Source organism: Furipterus horrens, unplaced genomic scaffold (genome assembly GCF_987537825.1).
Source record: "Furipterus horrens unplaced genomic scaffold, mFurHor1.1.pri manual_scaffold_5, whole genome shotgun sequence".
NCBI lineage: Eukaryota > Metazoa > Chordata > Mammalia > Chiroptera > Furipteridae > Furipterus > Furipterus horrens.
In genome coordinates this window covers 40,689,616-40,712,206 of record NW_028327175.1, presented here as the reverse complement: position 1 = coordinate 40,712,206, position 22,591 = coordinate 40,689,616, and the positions used below count along the sequence as shown (strand labels likewise).

Sequence of the window (22,591 nt, the reverse complement as noted above, 5' to 3'; positions counted from 1 at the left end):
CTGAGGGGAAGCAAAAGCCCCACCTGAAGGAATAAATCTGCCCCACCCTTGGTGCTTAAACCTGACAACTGATCACAGATTGAATAAATTAACAACTAAAGGAGACAGACAAAGGCAGTAGATCTCTGCTGGTCTCCAACAGGCTGCTTAGGCCCAGACTGGTACATGATCTGACGCCATCAGGGGCAGATCCAGGAAGTGCAGATCAATCTAAGAAGCAGCAACAAACATGAAGAGTCACAAAAATGGGGAGACAGAGAAACAACCCTCCATCAAAAGGAAAGGAGGAATCCCCAGAAAGAGTGCTAAATGAAACAGAGGGAAGCAAACTATCAGACATGGAATTCAAAACATGGAGTATAGGGAAGCTCAATGAGCTCAGCGAGCTCAAAGAAAACTACAAAGAACTCTAGGGAAACTACAAGGAACTTACTGAGAATTACACCAGCATGAAAAAGGACACAGAAGCTATCAATAAGAGCCAGGAGGAAATGAAGAATACAATTTCTGAATTGAACACGGTAGAAGGAATTAAAAGCAGGCTAGAGGAAGCAGAAAATCAGATCAGTGAGCTAGAGAACAACATAGAAAAAAATTCTCAGACACTGCAACAAAATGAAAAAAGACTCAAAAAGAATTAAGAGGTTTTAAGACAGCTGCAGGACAACATAAAACGTAATAATATCCGTATCATAGGAATACCAGAAGTAGAAGAAGAGGAGCAAGGGATAGAAATCCTGTTTGAAAAAGTAATGACAGAAAACTTCCCTAACTTGATGAGAGAAAAAGTCATGCAAGTCCAGGAAGCACAGAGGGTCCCAATGAATGAACCCAAACAGGCCCACTCCAAGACACATTATAATTAAATTGGCAACATTCAAAGGCAAAGAGAGAATCCTAAAAGCAGCAAGAAACAGCTAATAACATACAAGGGAGCTCCGATAAGGTTATCATCAGATTTCTCAACAGAAACACTACAAGCCAGAAGGGAATGGCAAAAAATATTACAAGCAATGAAAAACAAAAGACAACAACCAAGACTACTCTACCCACCAAGGCTCTCATTCAAGATGAAGGTGAAATAAGGAGTTTCCCAGACAAAAGAAGGCTAAAAGAATACATCTCCACCAAAGCAGCATTGCAAGAGATGCTAAACGGTCTGCTTTAAGAAGATGAAGAAACAAAGAGACATAAAGGAACACAAGTACGAAGGGGAAAAATGACAATGAATAAGTATCTATCAATAATAACAGAAGAACTTATGCATCTCTATGTTTATAGCAGCACTATTTACAATAGCCAAGTACTGGAAACAACCTAAGTGCCCATCTGTAGATGAGTGGATCAAAAAACTGTGGTACATCTAAGCAATGGAGTACTATGTAGTAGAAAGAAAGAAGGAACTCCTACCACTTGCGACAACAGGGATGGAACTAGAGAGAATTATGCTTAGCGAAATAAGCCAGACAATGAAAGACAAATACCATATGATATCACCTAATATAGGAAACTAATGAGCAACACAAACAAGCAAGCTAAACTGAACCAGAGGCATGTAAACAAAGAGCAGACTAATAGCGACAAGGGGGGAGGGGGGAAGGAGAGAAGGATGGTAAATGGGGGAAGGGTCTAGTCAAAGAACATGTATAAATGACCCATGGACATGGACAACGGGGTGGGGATTGACTGTGGGAGAAGGGGTGCGCAGGACTGGGGGAAGCAATGGCGAAAAAAAGTGGGACAACTGTAATAGAAAAACAAACAAAAATTTTTAGTGGAAAAAAAATGAAAGCAAAATAAATAAATGAGCCAGCAAATCCTCTGACCCCCCCCCCACATAAAAAAAACGTCACATGTAGGAAAGTGAACAAAAGAAAATGTAAAGTATGGAAATGCAATTTTAGTGAATATTAGAACAAGGGTTTTCCTTCACACTGTATATTTTTCTCCCTACCTGATCCCTCCAGAATTTGGCATTCTGAAGAAGTAATGATGTAAGGTTCTTTGCATGAAACTAATAAGACCAGTTGTTAATAGAGGTTTTTTTTTGACCAAGACTGGAATGTCATACCTAAAGGAGGCATGCCTGGGCTCTGGTTGTTACCAAAAAGCCCTGAGAAACCGGGATTGACTTTTGAAGGTAATAAAAGCTCACGAGAAAAAAGGCCTGGTACCTTGATTGGTTGTGCGGTTCATGGTAATCTTTCCAGGAAAGGAACAAAGGCTGCTTTCCTGAAAGATGTCTATAAAGAACCTTAAGGCACAATGGAAAACCTGAAGGACTTGGAAAAGACAGGTGTTTACAGGCAAGGCTGAATGGCAGGTATGTGACTCAGCTTCTGTGCACTGAAGGGCAAATTGAAGGTCACCTTAAAGGTTCCTTGTGTAAATTCCAGCAAAGCAGACTTAAAGATCATATATGATAATTTGATGCTCTTGTTGTGTTTATGCAAACAAACAGGATAAATTAAAACTGGACTTAATGCAGTCCCTTTAATGACAAGGAGGGTAATCTTAAGGAGAAAAACCATGATTCAAGGAAAATCAGAATGCTTAGTGGTAGTATAAACTCATGCAGCTGTCTTTAAAGTTTATTTTCATTTAAAGTTTGTTTTCATTTGAAAGTTAAACTAGGTCTGTGATATCATCAAAGATGCTTAATTTACAGGCAAGAAGAATGTCAAATGCCTTGCAACTGGATATCTTCTCAATAAGACAGTCTTGCAGATCTAGAGACTGGTTTGTGGGTTATGTTGTGTAAATTAACATGTGTTTTCTGTTTTGAAAGGGCATAAGCCTATTATCTCATTACCTGAGTGATTGTCTGCACGTATAGGCCTCACTTAATCCTGTCTGCATTGCTGCATCCTGAGACTCACGCTTTGGCTGAACTAAGTGGCTGGGTTGGTGAAGAACGGGGTGGTCTGTGGGCTTCACATTAAAACAGGTTTCTCTTTTCTATCCTAATGGCTTGGACAGAAAGGGCCCAGAGGTCTGGAGGGGAAAACCTAAAATATTTCCCTCAGCCCAATCTAAGTATTTCGGGCAAAAGGGTTTTGGACAGGTGTGATGTGCCTTGCATACCTTCCTCCAAAGAAACCTTTTTCTTCCCCTAATGTGGGATATTGAAAAATTAATCCCTGCCTTTTGTCATCTAGTAGTTATGGTTTTAATGATGCCTTTTAACCCTGTTGCCAAATCTGTTGCCCCCAGAATACAATAAGGATACCAGCCTGTTAAACTGAGCATGCCGTTGCCTGGGGACAGTCAACTGACCTGGAGTCTGTAAGATCCTTCCCCATGTGGGAAGGCCACCCTCCCCTCCACACCCCCAAACTTATTAGGAATTTCTGGACCCAAGGGTAGGTAGGACAACGACCATGTCCAACTTGAAGTAGCTAGAGGAGCACAAGACCTTCGCCCATTGTCCTTTATAAGATTATAAAGGGTCTTAAGTCTGAAGGGGAGCAATTGTTACAGAGTAGGGGTCCCCCCCAGTAAATAAATTTAAAAAATTTACTTGGGGCAGGGTGAGATATACATATGCACCCATACGTTCATTGTAGCATTATTTACAATAGCCAAGATCTGAGAACAGCTCAAGTGCCTATCAGTAGATGAGTGAATTAAAAAGCTGTGCTACATTTATACAATGGAATATAATTCAGTCTTAAAAAAGGAAATCTTATCCTTTTGCAACAGCATGGATGCACCTGGAAAACATTATGCTTAGTGAAATAACTCAGTAAGAGCAAGAAAAATACCATGTGATCTCACTTGTATGTGGACTCTAATGAACAAAATTGATAAATGAAGTAGAAACAAAGGCATGGATATGTGGAACAGCTGTCAGAGGAGGGGGCTGGGTGAAAAAGGTGAAGGGATTAAGCAAACACACACACAGAACACATAGGCACAGATAACAGAGTGGTGATAGCTGGAGTCAAAGGGTGGAGGGGGTGGATGGGAGGTGGCAAAGTGGAGAAAAAGGGGACGGAAAGAGACTTTGCTCGGGGCACTGGACATGCAATGCAGTGTGCAGATGATGTTTTATTGGGTTATACACTGAAAACCTTGCCCCAATAAATTCAATAAAATTAAAAATTAAAATACAATTAAAAGGAAAGAAATGTGAGTTCATTCTTGTGGATAATAATGCAAGTTTATTGTGTGCAGCCTTTTTTACACCAAGTATTAGTTTTTCCACATGAAACAAGATATAAAATGATAAAGTTATTGTTAAGGAGATACATTAGGCAATAGAAAAAGCTGAAGAGAGTTTTTGTCTGAGACTGAAAAGCAGAACAATCTGGAAAAAAAAAAAACATAGAAAAGTACCACAGGTTGCTAAGACCATAGAAAAAGAGCGTTGGGGGCCCACGGTGGTGACATTGACTGAGTGCGGGACTGAAAAGGGCCAGGCAATTGTCTCCAAAGAGAAGGTAGGATTTCATGTGGATGTTTAGGGTACTTGCTTGGCAATAATAATCTTCACTTTTTCTTCTGTGTCTCTAAAGCTCTCGATTTTTCCTGCTGTCTTTATGCAGCATATTATTTCTTATTTCGCAGCAAGACCATTTGGCCTAGACAATAGCAAGGTTCCAACCTTGTGCCTGGCCACCAAAGTCATACCTTGGGTACATGGTGGGAGGCAACTGGAAGACTTAACACAGGGTACACTTAAATTTTGTTTCTTTCATTTAAAAAGTTTTACTATTCTGTCATGGTTTTATTATTGAGTAGCCTTCTAGAGGAAAAATAAGTACTGTGAGTTAACTGGTCTGCTAAAAAATTGGAATTTAGGGCCATATTTAGTTGAAGAGAGATCTCAAGGGTCACTGAAGGTAAAAATCACCAGACAAAACCAACTACCAAAGAGTTCCCTCCTTGTGGCTGAGTGGGAGCACATACATAACTCTTGGGAGCAACTGTGCTAAAACTCTTCTGTCCAGAGCCCCCTCTTCCTCTGGAGTGTCTGAACTCCTCTTCTGCTTCAGCTTCAGCTCTCTAAATAGCTGTCTGTGACACGTGCATCAGCTGCTCCAGGTGACGTGGCAGCAAAAAAGGCAAAGTCTCCGTCACTTATTAGAACTGTGAGAAGAGAAACATTTCCTTGCTTCAGTGTTCTCATTGGCAAATATGCCAAAAGACTGACAACCTCTAATACAAGATCCCAAATCCTCTAATACAAGATACAAAAGTGTGCAACATACATTAGGATAGTTAGAATTCATAACTGTTTGGACTCTGGACAGAAAAGACAAACCTACATGGAGGAACATAATTTAAGTGTGGCAGAAAGTTGGAATCTCGAGGCATGAAATACAAAGATAAACGCGTTACTGAGGCATATTCCCCTGGCCCTGAGGTATGTAGTCAAAGCGACCACACTTGACTGTGAGACGAAGAGTCAAAGCTGATGCAGGGCTCCAAGAAAATGTTCACCAGAGGAGTGTGGTGATTCATTTATGTCCAGAAATCCCAAGTTAAAAATTGCAAGATATACAAAGGATCAAATTATATAATGTATGATTCAATTTGAAAATTTTGAGCCCTCTTACATTACCTAGATTACAAGAGTAAAAAATCAAATTACATTCATATGAAACTTTTATAAAAAGAAATCACATCTATTTTTATGAAATTTTATAGTACAATTATTTTCAAATGGGGCTTTTCTTAAGTCACTGTATTTATAATTCCATTTACATCTGTAGAATTTTTCAAAACAAAAAACAATATAAATCTACATTGTCATCTGCAAAACTCCCTTCAGTTTCCAGGCCAGGAACACATGGTGATGTCGACTTGTCCTCCAGACATGGACTGCTACCCAAAGGCCCCCTGTTCATGGAGCATGCAGGCCTCTGCTCATTAGGAACGCTTTTTGGTTTGGCTCACGATTCAAGAAATTCTGGAGCATGTCCATGCCGTCCAGAGATCCCCCAGGTTTCAGGATTAGGTTTCTGTATTTCATTCCAACCTAATAAAATAAAACATCACGCCTAACAATTCATGGTCATAGCAATTTTCCAAATCTCTAGATGCAATTAGAGAAAGGGGTAGGGGTGAAAACAAAAAGGGACTTTCAGCTCTACTGTCTGGATGTTCTCTTTCGCTTGGGGCTGTGGCTCTGTGGTATTTATTTATTTTGGTAGCTAAGAGATCTGGAGCTTAGACCTCCGGTCTTCTACACTTCCCTTTATTACTGCCGTGTTGCTTTTGATTCTCAGCAGTGAACTGACAATGTAACAAACAAAAAATAGCCAGATGGAATGTATAACAGGTTCCTATTTGTTACTCCCTCTCAAATATGATTTCAAAAGGGTTAGCAAAGCAAGTGTTCAAGAAGGCCGCAAGCAGGGGTTCTGTGTACCTGGAGACGGCGCCACAGCTCCTGCCAAACGGCTTCTGCTCTGTTTTTATGAGGGGCTCATGAAAACACACTAATCCTTGTGGAAGAGGGGGCGGTAGGAATAGCGCATGTCCCACGTGTAGGTTAAGACATTTCTGTGGGCCCAGCGATGGGAATGAGGAGCTTTGTGAGGTTTTCTTTGGGGAGTAGATCTGCAATTTAAAAATATATCACAGTTCCTCTGCCTTTATTTACATAATCACATGAGCAGATCAAGTGAAAGAAAAGAACTGTAACTCAATATCCGTGTTATTCAATATCTTCACTTCCTTTTCCCCATCCTTTTAGGGAAGCGAGTCATGACAATTCAATGAAGCATAATTCTAAACATACGCATAAAACAATAGTTCATAGAGTAATACTCTTAAATTTATATCCATCATATCATTTGATCAATAGGACCAAGAATCTTTTTGAGTACAAGAATAGCTAGACAATTTCAAGAGACAAAAGTAATCTAACTTTTGACATAACAATGATTTGTTTGGTACAATCACTAGAGATAAGTCTAGTCAAACTGCTGAAGAAAATAAAATGTGGCTGAATGAGCCCTGGCCAGGTAGCTCAGCTGGTTAGAGCATCGTCCCCATTAGAGCATCATCCCCATATACCAAGGTTGTGGGTTTGAACCCCAGTCAAAGCACGTACAAGAATCAACCAATGAATGCATAAATAAGTGCAACAGCAAATCGATATTTCTCTCTTTCTTGCTCCCTTACTCCTTCTCTAAAATCAATAAATAATAAAAAATAAAATAAAACATGGATGAATGAAATCTACCAACTTAGATAAGAAACTATGTAATGCCCCAGAGGGTCATTAAATTAAAACTTTTGGGGTTATCTTTTGGCATAAACAGAAACCATCGCCTTATTAATCATCTATAGGCTACCATCTAACTTTACAGTCTGGGCCCTAAGCATAAATAAATAATGAGTCAAACAGTTACTTTCTCATAAACTTTAGGGCAACATTGTCCAACAGAAATACAATGTGAGCCACATAAATAACTTGACATTTTCTAATAATCACATTCTAAAAGGTAAAAAATATACAAAGGTGAAATTAATTATAATAATATAGTTTATTTAAATCAGTATATCTACAACCATGTGTCAATAAAAAAAATTATTGAGTTTTTTTAGTTGCGAGTCCTCAAAATCTCGTGTTTTTTACAATTGTTCAGTTAAACTGATCTGCACTCATAAAAATATTTTAAACCTTTTATTACAGAAAAATTTAAAATATATACTAATAGTAGAGAAAACAGTATAATGAACCCTCATAATACCTATCATCCAACCGCAATACTATTAATATTTGCAGAAACTTTCTTATTTTTATTTTTTAAATATGCTTTATTGATTATGCTGTTACAGTTGTCCCAATTTCTTTTCCCTTTGTTCCCCTCCACCCAGTGACCTCTCTCCCTCCAGCTGTCCACCCCTTAGTCCATGTCCATTGGTTGTGCATATAGTTCTTCTCAACATCTTCCTATATACTCCACTCTCTTCTACTATGCTTAATTCCTGTACCATCTCCCTCCTTTTCCCTCCTTCCCCTCCCTGTTTACCTCCCCCCAATATGTTCCCCATACCTATAATTCTTTTCCCACTCTCATTGCCTACTTAGTTTGGCTTTCTTTCGGTTCCCTAGCTTCTGTTGTTGGTTGTTGTAATACATTTTTCATTTTAATGTTCATAGCTTTGATCCTCTTTCTCCTAAACAAGTTCCTTTAACATTTCGTATAAGAGTGGTTTGGATTTGATGAACTCCTTCAGTTTTACTTTGTCCTGGAAGCACCTTCTCTGCCCTTCTATTCTGAATGACAGCTTCGCTGGATAGAGTAATCGTGGCTGTAGTATTTTGCTTTTCATTACTTTGAATATTTCTTGCCAGTCCCTTCTTGCCTGCAGTTTCTTTTGAGAAATCAGCTGATAATCTTATTGGGACCCCTTAGTACGTAATTCTCTTCTTCTCTCTTGCTGCTTTTAAGATTCTCTCTTTATCCTTAATTTTTGACATTTTGATTATAATGTGTCTTGGTGTGGTTCTCATTGGGTCCAGATTTTTTGGAACTCTGTGCTTCCTGGAACTGTAAGTCTATTTCCTTCCCCCAGTTAGGGAAGTTCTGCTTCATTATTTTTTCACATAATTTTTCAATTTCTAGTTCTTCTTCAACTTCTGGCAACCCTATGATTTGGATGTTGGCCCACTTATAGCTGTCCCATAGGTCTCTGAGCCTCTCCTCATTTTCCTCACTTTTCATTTCCTCTTTCTGCACTGGTTGACTGTTTGTTCCTTCCTTATGTTCCGATTTGTTGATATGATCCCTGGTTTTCTTTCCCTCACCACTAGTTTCGTATGTGTTTTTGTTCATTTCAGCAGGACTAGCCTTCATTCCATCCCCGTCTTGTTTAAGATCTGCTGTTAGGTCTGTAAGCATTTTCATAACCAAAGCTCTGAACTGTGCCTCAGAAAGATTTCCTATCTGTTGTTTCGTTAGATATTTGCTGTATGGTCAACTGTGTCACCGGGATCTCTATCATGATCTGTGCCATCCTGACAGTTTTGTGTTTCCCTTTGCTTCCTGGGTGGGGCTGTCACACCTCCTACGCTATGGGGAGAGGGGTGCCCTGTGCACTTCTCACAACCGGGTGACCCTTCTCACCACGCTGTGGCATTTTCTGTGGGGGTGGGTGTCCAAGATGGATTCCTGCTGTTCACTCTCTGCTGAGAGACTGGAAGCCTCCTCCTGCGTCCCCACCCCGTCCGGCGTCCAGGCCTCACAGTCCAAGGCAATTGGGGGTCTGCCTTCCCCGGCATTGGAATTGCGAGCTGATGGGTCTGGTCTGCAGCCGAGGGTGTTCCCCAGGCGTTTCTCACCTCCCCTTAAATTCGGGCATCTGTGCTTACTGCCATCCTCCCACTGTTGCTGCTGCTGTCGCTGCTAACACAGCTTGACCTCTCTGCCCCAGCTTTGCCCCTCCTACCCGTCTGGATGAGCACCACTTCTTTATAACTTCATACTTTGGACTTCCATTTATTTTCTGGAACTTCTGGTTATTTCTGGTTTTGCGGTAACTGTATTCCTTCTTAGTTGTGGAGGGAGATGGAGAGTGTCAGTGTAGACCTCCATCTTGGCTGGAAGTCTGTCTTCTCTCTATTTGCAGAAATTCTTAATGCTTATGATCTAAGAACTTTTTATTTATTAAAAAGACATTTCATTGCATGAATATTATAGGAACATTTAGGAAAATCTAAATAATGTAAAAAATAAATCACTCCAGCCCTGGCAGATGTGGCTCAGTGGATTGAGTGCCTGCCTACAAACCAAAAGGTTGCTGGTTCGATTCCCTGTCAGGGCACATGCTTGGGTTGTGGGCCAGGACCCCAAGTCGGCGGTGTACAAGAGGCAACCACACATACACTGATGTTTCTCTGCCTCTCTTTCTCCCTCCTTTCCCCTTCCTCTAAAAATAAATAAATAAAATCTTAAAAAAATACATCACCCCACTTGCTGATCCCTTGTACAGAGAACTGTAGTTTAGGTGGTAAAAAAAGAAAAAAAAAGCAAACTTGGTGCTAACTACACGGTGTTGCGAAGACCAACTCATGCCGCCTCTGCAGGGCGAGCCACGGCTGAGCAGGGCACTGTGTCATCTCACAGTGGGCGGCTCAGTGCGGCTCTAGTCCTCCCTGCTCAGGGCGCCAAAGAAGCTGATTCAATTTCCTGAATTACAGAGCAATGGTCTTTTAGTAGTTTCATTTCCTTTGCAATGAAGCTTGGAGAAGAGTTTGAGCTGTCTTGGTAATAGGATCTTGCTTCTCTTAAAAAAAAAAAAAAAGTCAAGTGAATTTTTGCATTTTTAGGAAGCTACTGGGCCCTCTGGGTGAGAGAACATGGTCTGGGAGACATAGGCAACAGGTGGAAGGAGTCTGCTGTATGTTGTTTTAGTTTGTTTACATAGTAAAGGAACTTCAACTTCGAGGAAAGCAAGAAGAGAAGCTCTAAGACAATGACTAACATTTTCATGCTAAAAAAATTTCTTCAGGAGGATATACCTATGGTAAGCATCTGTGAACCTATTCTGTGAAGGAAAATCACCATCAGTCAGCTCTCTGGTTTTTCACCCTGAAGTGCATCTTTTGGCAACTGTGCAAGTCCCCTCTAACAGGGATGTTTTCTGCAGCCTGATCAGGAGTTTTGGAGTCAGACCCAGGTTTGACTCTTGGCTTCATCCTTAGCTATGAGCTGGGGCCTTGGTCTCCTTACCTGTAGAATGGGAATATGGCTACCTTACAGTTTAAGGGGAATTAGAGAGGATGATTTCAGTACATTGCCTACTCCTTGCTATAATACCTGGCATGTAGTATTCAATAAACCCTGGTAGTCCTTTGTCCCTCCTCTCATTTCCTTTCCTCTCACACTGCGCCTAAGTTCAGTTTCTCATGTAAAGTTCAGAGAAACGAGAAACAAATGTGTTCCTGGTTTGGTATTTCCTTAAAATCACTTCTGTGTCCTATTAAACATAAAAAAAAAAAAAAAAAAAAAAAAAGCATGAGAGACTGCACCTCCACTATTAATACAAACAAGAATATATAATTCAGTAGGAATCATCGTATTAAGGCTCTAGAGACAAGGCACTCATTTTATCTAAGAATATGTACCTTTTATTTGAGGTAATGCTTTAATAGCGTTCATAACTATTTGAATAAAGGAGTCCATCTATCAGGAATGGGAACACTACAAAAATGGGAAAGAGATTGGGTCTCTTGCTATCTCTGGCATCTCTGAAGCAGCACATACAAGCTTCCACCGCCTTCCAAACCTCCCTCCCTCTCTTTCTCCTTCTCATTTTCATTGACTCTGGAGAGTAAGGGCGGAGTTGGCTCCTTCCTACACTGAGTAATAGGCATCAGGGCAGAGAGCATCCACCCAAGGACAAGGGATGGTGATCAGGCACCTAACAGGCTAACCAGCCTGCTTTCAAAGTGGACTATGCAATCTTTCCTTCTAAAGCCCATCTGCAAACTCCTTCCCAACAGTACACCCTTTGTCTTCTATGAGTGTGGGGAAATTGTGGGTGGAAAAAGAATATCTTTGACAGTAACCAAGGAGGGAGAGAGTGAAAGAATGGTGCTGGTAGTCAGGGAGATAAAACGAGAACAGTGGTAGGAATCTTTGCTTGATTAGAAGTGGCCTTCTAGAAGCCTGAAGTAGTTTCAATTTGTGAGGATGGAAGGATAAATCTTCATTTAAGGGGAGGGAGAAGATCAGGATGAAAAAGGCTCCCTGGGTAGCAGTACGTGTTAAGGGGATAGAGGAATGGGAGCTCATGAGAGGAACCACCAGTCAGGTCCAAAGAGGTAGCCATTTGTAAGAGTACTAATTAAAAGTAGCAGGTTTGAAGCAGAGGACAAACACAAAGATGAATAAAACAGTTCCTTTTACAAGGGCCTTAAGAGCTAGGAGGTGAGATAAAGAAATAGACAATTAACAAGGCAAATTACTAGGACTCTAAGAGAAACACAAAGAAGGGCCGTAAGAACACACAATAAGAAAAACTGCTTCTAGCTGGTTGGGATTCAAGACTTAGAAGGTCTGGCCTTATAAATAACCAAGAAACAGGCTGGAAATCTATCCTTTTCTTCGTTCTTTAAATTGGCAAAATCTAACTCCCTTAGAAGAGGCTGAAGTGTAAGAAAAATCAGCTTTTGGGTGGTAGGTCAGGAGAGATGAAGTAGAAGTTAATCCATCTGTAAGGCTTGTCAAGAGAGGAAATTTCATATTTTCCTTTGGCAACACATAATGGCAGGAATTGGGCTTAGGATTCTGCTTGAAAAGCACTGGACTACTTAGCTTTATAACACACATTCTCTGCCAGGTAATTCTTTTTCATGTTTAACCAATATTCTTCATGTTTCTATGTCTGTTCTGTTAGGGCATGTAAGATCTAGCTGCTTCTTTATGGCATTACGCATTAAACTAAAATAGCTACACTTTATCTTGATTTTCTTGGTATTCCTTTTGGCAGTGATACTTGGTTGTATTTCTTCTTCATTGAGGGAAAAACAAAGCTTAGTAATTTCTCTACATGCAAAAGAGGAGGAAGATAATTCTAGCTTAACAATATAATTACCTTTGAATCCACAACGTCTATTACCTCTTAGGAAATTTTCCCACAATGAAGTTGCCTTATAAAAAGAAATGGCCCTCGTTAAAAGCCCCCATTTTTCAACCCTATGATTAGCTGCTGGATTTTGAAACTACATTTGGTGACCTTAAAGAGCTCTTGGAGCTTACTGCGAAAGTGTTAATCCCAAGCAGTTCTCTTCCATAGTTATTTAAGAGATCCACTGGAGAAGGAAAAGATATTTCTAGAAATGAGACTTCTCCATTTTCCATTAGAAACAAAAACGTTAGATAACATTTAACAAACTAAAACAGTTAAGGTGTTATATCTATTTACTATGAAGAATATAAAAAAAAACTTCAGGAAAAAACCAGAGGTAGCAAACTTTTAGGCTATTATAGGTAAGTGGTCAGTTCTAACACTTTGATAGAGGCCCTCAAAATAGAATGGAGATAATTGTACCATAAAATATTCTATTGCTACTAAATGGTATTCAAAAGACTGAAGGTTTATATTTGATCCTTTCCATTACTGTTTTCCCAGTAAGTTGTACACTTTCTACAGTTCTGCTTGCTAAGAAATGTAACGGTTCTCAGAGCAAAGTCTCAGCTTTGTAAGATGGCAAGAGGTTATAGAGAAGGGCTGGAGGTGTTCTTATGTTGATCCCATTGACTTTGACCAATAAAGTCAACAACTCACGATCTTTCAGAACCAAGCCTCTCCAGGGGCAGGGGGCTAAGAATGGGAGGTACTGACTCCTTAAAAGGCTGACCTGCTATCTTCTCAGAACGATCAAAATACATTATCAGGGAGCGTGAAGGCTTTGAGAAAATAAAGTCTGCCTGATATATTGTGATGACTCTGATTCCCAAGACATGAGATTAAATATAGTATTTGATCTGAAGCAATAAAAATTCTGCCTCTTCATCACAACATAGTTGTAATAATGACCTATATTTTTCATAGAACAGAACTGTCATTGCAAAGAATTAATTTTTAATAGTGGATATTTGAATTATGTCAATCAGGTGTTATTTTAGAGCAAACATTTGTAAAAATACCCACCCCCCAAAAGAAACCCCAACAACAACAACAAAAACAGTAAACTGTAGGAGGGAATAACACGGCTATTCAAAAGCTGTTCCAGTATCTACCGTAAAAAAGAGTGAGGGTGGGGTGCAAAGGGATTCTTCTTGGACACTGTAGCCACATTTACTACTGTTGTGACAGCAGGGGGGCAATAAATGACATGATATTTCAGAGTATTTGATAGGAAAGAAAAAATAAGGAATTCAAGCCAACTTCATGGCCTACAATGAGTAACAGTAGGGAGCATTGTTGGATCCAAAATTTTAGTAGAATGGAAAACTGTTTTTAATATCACAAGGAAACAAATCCAAGTTGTTGGGAATCTTGCTTTCTCCAAGTTCAACCCAATCCCTTTGTTTAAATTAAGAGTAGTCTGGCTGCCTGCCTAGCTGTGAAGCTGGAGAATAGGAGGAAGTTTGGAAACATAATGGCAGGATTGCTTCTGCGGGATGTGCCAGTTCCTTGGGATCCACTGGGATCAGTATTTTGTACTTTGGCTATTGCCCTGACAGCTGAACGACAGGGCAGGAAGCAGTGGAGGGGACTGGGGATGTGCTCATGTGAGTGGAAGCACAGAGGAGATGAAGGAGGATACTACAGTCAACCTCACCAACTAGTAAGGGCCTGTAAGAGGTCACAACTGTGCCCGTATATTCCTAGGCCTTGTGTCTCTTTGAACACTGTTCTCTGATTTCTATAATAATCTATATTCTACTTAAAAATACAGAGAAGGAAAACTCTGACTCCAAAAAACCTCCGCTGCCTTGCGGCATACCTCTTCAGGGGAAAGGCTAAGGGAGTAAACCCCGACAGAAAATCCGGAGCCGGAGTCCCTAAGGCGGTTTGACGTTGTAGTCAACACCGGCAACTCCTGCGGCGCACCTGAAGCCAAGCTGTATTGACTCCGTCTTTCCCTTGGACCCTTCAGCTGCGAAGAGAGGGGGGGTCTGCTGCATGGGCAACAGCAGACCCTCCATATCACCCTGCCCAGGCTCTGTAGCTTCAGCTTCACTGGAGAGGACACTCCAGCGTCATCGCAAGATGTCAATTCAACACGGGAGGAGACAGATACCGTGTCACTCCCGAGTCGGACTGCACAACCATTCTCGGCGGTGCAGATAGACTCTTAAGAAGCTACACCATCGTCTCTCGAGACAGACGGCTGCCGACGACTTAAAAATAAGAAAAAGCTCCATAAAAGTACAGAAAAGTATTTAATAATCACTCATAAATTTATCACCTAAAGATAACAATTGACATTTTCAAGTACTTTTTCCCCTAAACATATATTTTATTTTATTTTGTTTTTTAATTTTAAGAGAGAGAGGAAGGGAGACAGAGAGAGAGAGAGAGACAGTGATTTGTCGTTCCCTTATTTTCTGTATTCATTGGTTGATTCTTATATGTGCCCTGACCAAGGATCAAACCCTAAACCTTGGTGTATTGGGACAATGCTCTAACCAACTGAGCTAACTGGCAGAGCCTAAACATACCTTTTAAAATAAAAATTTGCATCTTAAGGTATGAAATATTTTATAATCTGTTTTTTTCACTTTGTGTAATAGTTACATTTTCCAGTCATATGAAAAAGCTCATTGAAGCCCTTCCCCTACGCCCAAGTCCATGCTTCCGGCCAGAGGGTGGAAGGACCACATTTAGTTCGGATGATGTGGAAGATTTCGTACATGAGTGGCTTCTCAGTAGGGTCTTTAAGAATGGTAAGGCTTTTGAGAGGCACAGACAAAGAAGGCATACATTTTAAGTGGAAGAAATAGAATGAATAAACTTGTGAAGGTGGAAAGACTACAGGAACACAGAAATTTGGCTGACATACAGGGAGTTCTGGGAAGTAAGGAAGGAATGTGCTCATCTCAGGGCTGTGAACAAAGAGAGGAAATACAAGAAGTAAGAAGTCCCCCCCTTCCCCCAAAATAAATGAATAAAGTAGACAAGGCCTTTTAAAAGTTGGCAATTGGGTCCTAGTGGTAACTTTGGAGGGAGGATAACTTTCCAGTTCAGTGGATGGAGGTAAAAGCCAGGAAACAAGTTTGCAAAGACTGTTTCTTACACTAAGAAATCAGACTGTGAAAGGAAGAACACCCAAGTAATTGCACTGAGGTTATCAGAATCAACAGCAGTAACTCCAGTTGTTTTTTAAGATGGCAAACTAGGAAGGCTTAGTATTAGAGGAATCACGAGACAGGAGAAAAGAAGCACTGATCTTACTTTTCTCAGCAGAGAGCAGAGATCACCAGAGAAGAGAGCGGTGGCGGGGCCTCGGGGGCACTCAGCAAGGGAACTGGAGCAGGACTGCAGAGAAACACTGGCTTCCAGTTCAGTTTGGACAGCATGACTTTGTAGTTGGACATGTTAATGGAGTCACACGATCTTCCCCAGAACACTCTGAATCCCAAGGGCAGCATCTCACAATGACATGGTGGAGGAATCCAGGGCTGGGCACTGGCTGAAGGTCATGCAGGAGTCAGCGGTTGACCATTGCCATTGTAAATAAGTTGCCAGGGAATGGAAGGAGATTTAAAGGGAAATAACAGCTTGGATAGGGTGAGATAGCGTGACTGGAAATGCGAGTGTATAGCATGCAGGTACCCTGGAGGTGGATTTTATTATTATTATTATTTTTGTTGTGGTGGTGGGATGGGAGGGACAGTAGTCTAAATTACATCAATATATTTTAGTGTATACATGTAAGGTATTATGCAATCCAGAAACGTCAAATTTGAGGAATAAATCAATTGGTTGAAATATGCACAGAGAGCCTAATTTTGATAATTTGTTCTTCTAACTTCTGAGTCAAACAGAAGGAAAAACATACTGGAAAATGCATCAGTCCTAGAAAAAAATCTGACAGCTGAGTCTTCTACGAGAGTGGAGACTGGGGGACTAGCTCAGGAAGGTCTGGCTGGCAGCCACCCGGCAGTCAGTTCACTGCACACGGAAAGAAACGGCTCAGGTTAATGAAGCAGCTTAAATTTCTTGAAGGCATTTGGTTACAAACTATGCAGTAGGTGGGGTATGCTGGCCACAGAAAAAGGGTGTCTTCCTCAGAAAATGTGTAAGGAAAGTGTGTAGGGAATATATAAAAATAAACAGGCCACATATATCAGGAAGGAGTTTAGCTTTCTTACCCAATCACCTATAAAGCTAAAACATTATGCAGCACATGTCAAAACTAGCAGCTATAAATGTGCAAATGAATAAACAAAGCTTTGAATTTTAGTTATGCAATATACTGGAATGCTAATAAGCAAGAAAATGCAGTAGGCTTTGTTTTAAACTTACAGAATTAGAGTTAATCACTTTTATGCTGCAACTTGATGCATGATGACTGAAGGAGATGTAAGACTTTACAGTTAAAAGCTGTTACTAAATCTTACTTTAATATGTAGGTATAATAAATATTTTACACTAGGTGTTAAAGGGGAGACAGAAACTATAAAATTAACAAAAAGGGGAAAAAATACAATACCTCTGGATTCATTATCCCTTCTTTTTTGAAACAGCTGTAAAACATGTCCATGGAAAATACTTCACTCCAAAGATATCCATAATATTGGCCATCGTACCCCCCTGCCAGATGTCCAAAAGTAGCTGGCATGTTTGTGCCTTTAAAGAAAGATGCATTTCAATCAATGTGGTGGCAAATGTTAATTACCAGGTTATCAGCTAGCTAAGGTTTCCCTACAGGGAGCCCTGCCGTGGGAGGAGAGAGTGATAGGATTTCACCTCCAGTACAGGCTGGGTTTCCGCATGCCCTTGGTCAAGATGTTTACAAATTCTCTCCAGTGACGGTTCAGCCTCAGGGCTGGTTTCGGCCCCAAGCTCTGGAATGCCTAGCAATGGTTTCAGAGGCTCTGTCCACACCCATCAAATAGCTCAGTGTTTTGGAATCCCTCAGTCCTTTCTTATCCCTTAGACTCACATGATTTACAAATACTCTAATATTAAGCCTATTCTTTGTCACACATCTTTACATCAAAAAGGTGTTAGAATGGCACTTATCTTAGGTTTGTAATCATGGAACATTTTACTTGAAAAGCTAACAAGGTTTTTACCAGGGCTACTTTACAAAGGATTTTGTCCAAGTGGGCCGAGGCACAAAGTTGCTGTAGGGGCCACTATAAACAGGTCACAAAAAGAAGTGAGGAGCCCAGATGAGCTCCACTGACTAGTCTGATTTTTTTTATCTGTATAAATATGACTGATTCATTTAAATAACTTATTGGTGGGATAAAGTCTTATCAACTACATGCAAGTACAATTACATGTTGGCTTCAAACATATATATATATAAAAATATAAATGTAAACACATGTGTATGCAGCGATCACCCACCCACATGAATCTCACAAGTATCAGATTAGAGACAAGAATCACACAAGTATCAGGTTAGAAACTGCTAAGTCAAACTCATCCCAGAATCCCGGTCAGAAACAAGGTACAAGTGCTTCTCTCTAAAACTGCCCTTTCTGCTAGTTTCTCCCTGACGTCACTGAGAAGTCATGCTGCACATAGGGAGGAGGGAGGGGCCAGGCGGGTGCTGTCAAATGTGAAAGGCTTTCTGTGCTCTGGGGTGGAGGCAAATTGCTCACGGCTGATTACACTAAAATGCTGCAAAAGCTGGAGCCACCTTTCCTCCAAGCACATTTGGACAGGACATCTCATATTATGGACAGAGAATGCTACCCGAAAGTCATGGCCTGATTACAGAAATCAGAAACAAATTACATTAGGTAATCTGCCCGACAAACTCTACCTTCCCTGGCAGTGTGAGGAGTATACCCTGCACTAAACACAAAAAACAAACTCAAATCATAATAGTATTTGCATACCTGGTGTAGCTGCAACACCTAAAATTTCTGTGCAGTATTTGGCATATTCACTTGCAGCATCCAGCGATGTGTTGGTATGGAGAGACTGATCAACTTGGCTCAAAACAATCTGGCGTAAGGTCAGAAGGCCTAACAACATAAGAATGTTGGGGCATGTTTTGTAGAAGAGAACTGTGTGTTCTAATATCACATGATGATAGATCTCAACACTGATTCCTGCAGTACTCATTACAAAATGGAAGCATCTCATTTAAGATTTAAAAGTAGATTTTTTTTCTTGGACTTAATCCCAGGGTTCAGTACTCCAATATATTTAGTAGTCTTCCATATATTAGCACTCTTGGGGCACTATCATTATTAAGGGGGAACTAGTTCTACAGACGATGCCAGCATTTTTTTATTCTTTTCCTTTTCTAAAATTACAAGTTATACCTGTGTTGACCAGTCTAGAAGCAATAAGTTTTTCAAGCAGATCATCCGTAATAGGTCTTCCATCTTTGTAATGTTTTGACAGTCTTCGGAGGGAATCAATGTCCCACACCCAATTTTCAAGCATTTGTGATGGCACTTCTACGAAGTCAGTTTCCACATTTGTTCCACTAAATCGTGCAAAATCAGTCTAGAAAGTAAACACAGAGGTCTTTAAAAAAAAAAAACACTGAATGAAAAACAAATAGGTGATGAATTACATAAATAAGATTCTCTAAAACTTAAGTCGGAAGCAGAGTCAACTGCCCTTTTTAGTGGTTAGAAAAGTTCAAATTTAAAAGAAAATAAAACATAGCAGCCAAGCAGCATGAAAAATGCCCCCCTCCCAAATACTCTATATTAAAGTAGTACTTTATTCTTTTGAATTATAAACAAACATGGAACTATTCAGAAATCATAATTGAAATAAATAATAATTTTCCTACTGATTTCTAAACTGATTTTTCTCTATTACTTAACTACTCAAATTTTAGTCAAAATATATTAAAGAGTTAACTTACAACACTACAGGCAGATACCCTTTGTGTATGTGTGATGTTTTGTGTTCTAAGTTTTAAATGAGTGGGTCTAAGATAACCATTTTTTTTTTTTTAATGTTAAATTTTTTTTTTTTTTTTTGGTTTTTCAATTACAGTTGTCCCCTTTTCCCCTAATTTCTCTCCCCCACCCAACCCACCCCCTTAAGATAACCATGTTTGTAGAAAGTCTGAATTGTACCTCTCAGACTGAGTAGATGACATTACCTTAACATGAGAAGCCACCTGATTGGGAGTTAGGGCTATATATTAATTGGCAAGAGGGGTACAATAATGCAGCTAAAGGAAGAGAGAAACAAAGAATATACTCAGAAATCAAAGCTCCCCTCTGTGAATGAAAAAGAGGGGCTACAATAAATCAGTGACCAGAAGTAACCTCACAGTGATTTGATCATAAATTTCTAACTGGGTAGGTTATGGTGGGAAGTCACACACCAGGCCATTGTTTTTGTTCCTCTAGGTTAATACACCTTTGAAATGCCTGTTTTTCAGACCCCTCTATAGATCACCATCTAAAGAGCACATAGCCCTAGCAGGGTAGTTCAAATGGTTACAGCATCGTCTCAATACAAAGGTTGTGGGTTTGAACCCCCGTAAGACACATATCATTGACCAATGAATGCATAAATAAGTGGAACAGCAATTGATGTTTCTCTCCTCGCTCACCTTTGCTCTCTTTCTCTCTAAAATAAAAAAGTTAAAGAGAGCACATAACCTGTTTACCACCCTGTAATGTAATCACAGAGACTTCCTACCGCGCTTTTTCCCACCTTCATGTTATCTTCCGTACTTCCCTCCTTAAGTCCAAACATATTAAAAGAACTTCAGAAATGTCATTGACAGGTGCATTTGAGATTTTGTTTACTGGCATGTCTTCAATTTGGCTGATATAAACAATCCTACAAAAAAATTCTCTACAGGTTTAGATGTTATTGACACCTCATAAAAATAAAGTACTTCTGAGCGTCTGGGCTAAGACTTAAAAATAAAGTTTTGTTTTGTCTTTTTAAAGAAAAGTTTAGTAAATTGTTGAATCAGAAGTCAGAAAAGCTCTTGAGCAGAAAGATGGGAATTCACCAGAACAGGCTGCTGTTTTTAACCTTCATACCATCCAAAGAATTTTGTAAAATTGCCACGAGCAGAGGAGATTTAGCATTAACCCAGCTGGGTCATCTGGGGGTTATTCTGTTGTCTTTTTCTGAACCTCTATCTTGTTTTCCTCTTCAGAACCTTTAAGTCCCAGTCTTCACTCTCTGACTTCATCATCTCTGGGGCTCTAACGGGAAGGGAAAGGAAGGGGGACTGAACCACCAGAGAAAGGAGCAGATGGGATGCCAAATCGGCAGCAAATAACCATTCTGCTTTTGGCCCAGGGCAGAAGCACAGATGCCAGCGCCATCTCACATTCTGCCTTCCTTCCTTTATGCAAAAAAAGGGTTTTGCTTGACTTCCCATTATAATTGTGCTGATTCTAGATACGAAGATCTGCAAATCCCGAAGAACCAAAGGAAACTAAAAACCCTGGGTGCTGGAACGGGCCACCTATGTTTGAGCACATCCCAATAAAAAATTCTTACAGGGAAAAGTTTCCAGAAAACTGAATATTCTGCTTCTTCCTCAAATATAAGCTTCTAAAATAACTGATCCTACATTTAGATAAAACAAAGTTAGACAATACTTATAACAGCTAACATCTATTGAGACTTTACTATGTCAAACATCATGCTAGGTCTTTACATAAATTATCTGATTTAAATTCCAAAACAATTGTATGAATTAAATACTGTAATCTCCATTTCTGAGATAAGGAAATTGAGGCACACCACGATCAACAGAACTAGGATTTGAAACCATGTGGTCTGACTCCAGAATCCGCAATTTTAGCCACAACTGCTGTAATGCCTCCTTATCTTATGGAAAAAATGGAAAAAATAAAATAAAAGGTTCAATTATAATGTTACAAAATCACTAAGTTTTCTTAGAAGGGATCTAAAGTAGAAAAATCATACCAAATTTACCTTTATGTGAAGAGTACATGTGGGTTCAGTGTGCTTCTGTAGAAATGTGACTTCCTCTATATATACTGGACGATTTTTCAAAGACCAAACATGAGGTTGATGTGTAAACACCAGTCTTTAAAACCATCTACTCTGGACTTGGGATTCTGTAATGCTAACTGCATAATTTTCTAAAGATTAAAGTTTTCAAAAAAGTACTAACAAATAAAGGCAAAATCACATCATCAGTTACCATACAAAATTTTGACAAAAATATGCCTCTTGTATATCCTGCTTGTATGAATATTTTTCAGTCAGTATTTGCACAGGAGGGGGAAAATCAACCCCAAATAGCAACAAAACACGTGTGTGTTGGTGGTGGTGATGGTATTTCAGAACCTAGAAAAGCATGAACAAAGGGGTATGAGTTAAAATGGAATAAAATATGAATTAACACAGTTATGTCATACAGAATAAAGAAGAAGCTTATTCTATCTAAAGCCATCCTGTAGTGGGGGAGAGAGCACAGCAAATGAATGAAAAGAACAACAATGTTTTCTAAAGAACAAAAGGAAATATTTGCAAGGAGTAAAAGCTAAAAATAACTCTGTTGCTTACTAATTTCCCGAAAGTCAGTCACACTGTTTCTCTGTGTCCTTTGGGCAATGTCATTTAAATATTTTTCAAGTAAGAGTACAAAGAGCCTACATAATTCAAATGCTCAATTTCCAGCAAACAACTAAATCTTACAAAGAAAGGAATCCGGTCAGCCACTGTCTTAGGACCTAGCAGCAGATGGAGACAGACATGCAAAATGGCATGGCTGCTGAGTTATTACTCACTGCTGAGCAGGTAGCAAACACCACTCCTCATTTTAAACTGTGGGTTCCAAAGAATCCTCAAAAGTACTTCACATAGTTTTAGTACAAATAACTGGAAGGTGTCGAATATTGTCACTTATGAGCCATAGTAACTATTGATGCTACTATACCTCCCAGATAAAGCAGAGTACTGTAAAATAAACAAAAAATCAAATTAACAAATGATTTTTGCAGGTGACACTTCAAAAAGTTTAGGG

The 22,591-nt window shown here is 39.7% G+C and overlaps 1 protein-coding gene across 4 annotated transcripts in view; it reads right to left on the bottom strand.

Annotated features, from left to right (window-relative positions):
- The window catches only part of NLN (neurolysin), a 97,118-nt gene that overhangs the window by 7,875 nt on the left and 66,652 nt on the right, over positions 1–22,591 (bottom strand). For 3 of the 4 annotated variants that reach the window (XM_090276323.1, XM_090276325.1, XM_090276326.1), the window contains exons 10-13: positions 18,924–19,110; positions 18,492–18,620; positions 17,129–17,265; positions 4,315–5,983 (exon numbers count right to left, since the gene is read on the bottom strand). In XM_090276323.1, coding sequence (XP_090132449.1) covers positions 5,849–5,983; positions 17,129–17,265; positions 18,492–18,620; positions 18,924–19,110 — 588 coding nt within the window. In that variant the 3' untranslated portion in view covers positions 4,315–5,848. Of the gene's footprint in view, positions 1–4,314; positions 5,984–17,128; positions 17,266–18,491; positions 18,621–18,923; positions 19,111–22,591 lie in introns of those variants that run through there. The other variant, XM_090276324.1, reaches the window with a different exon arrangement.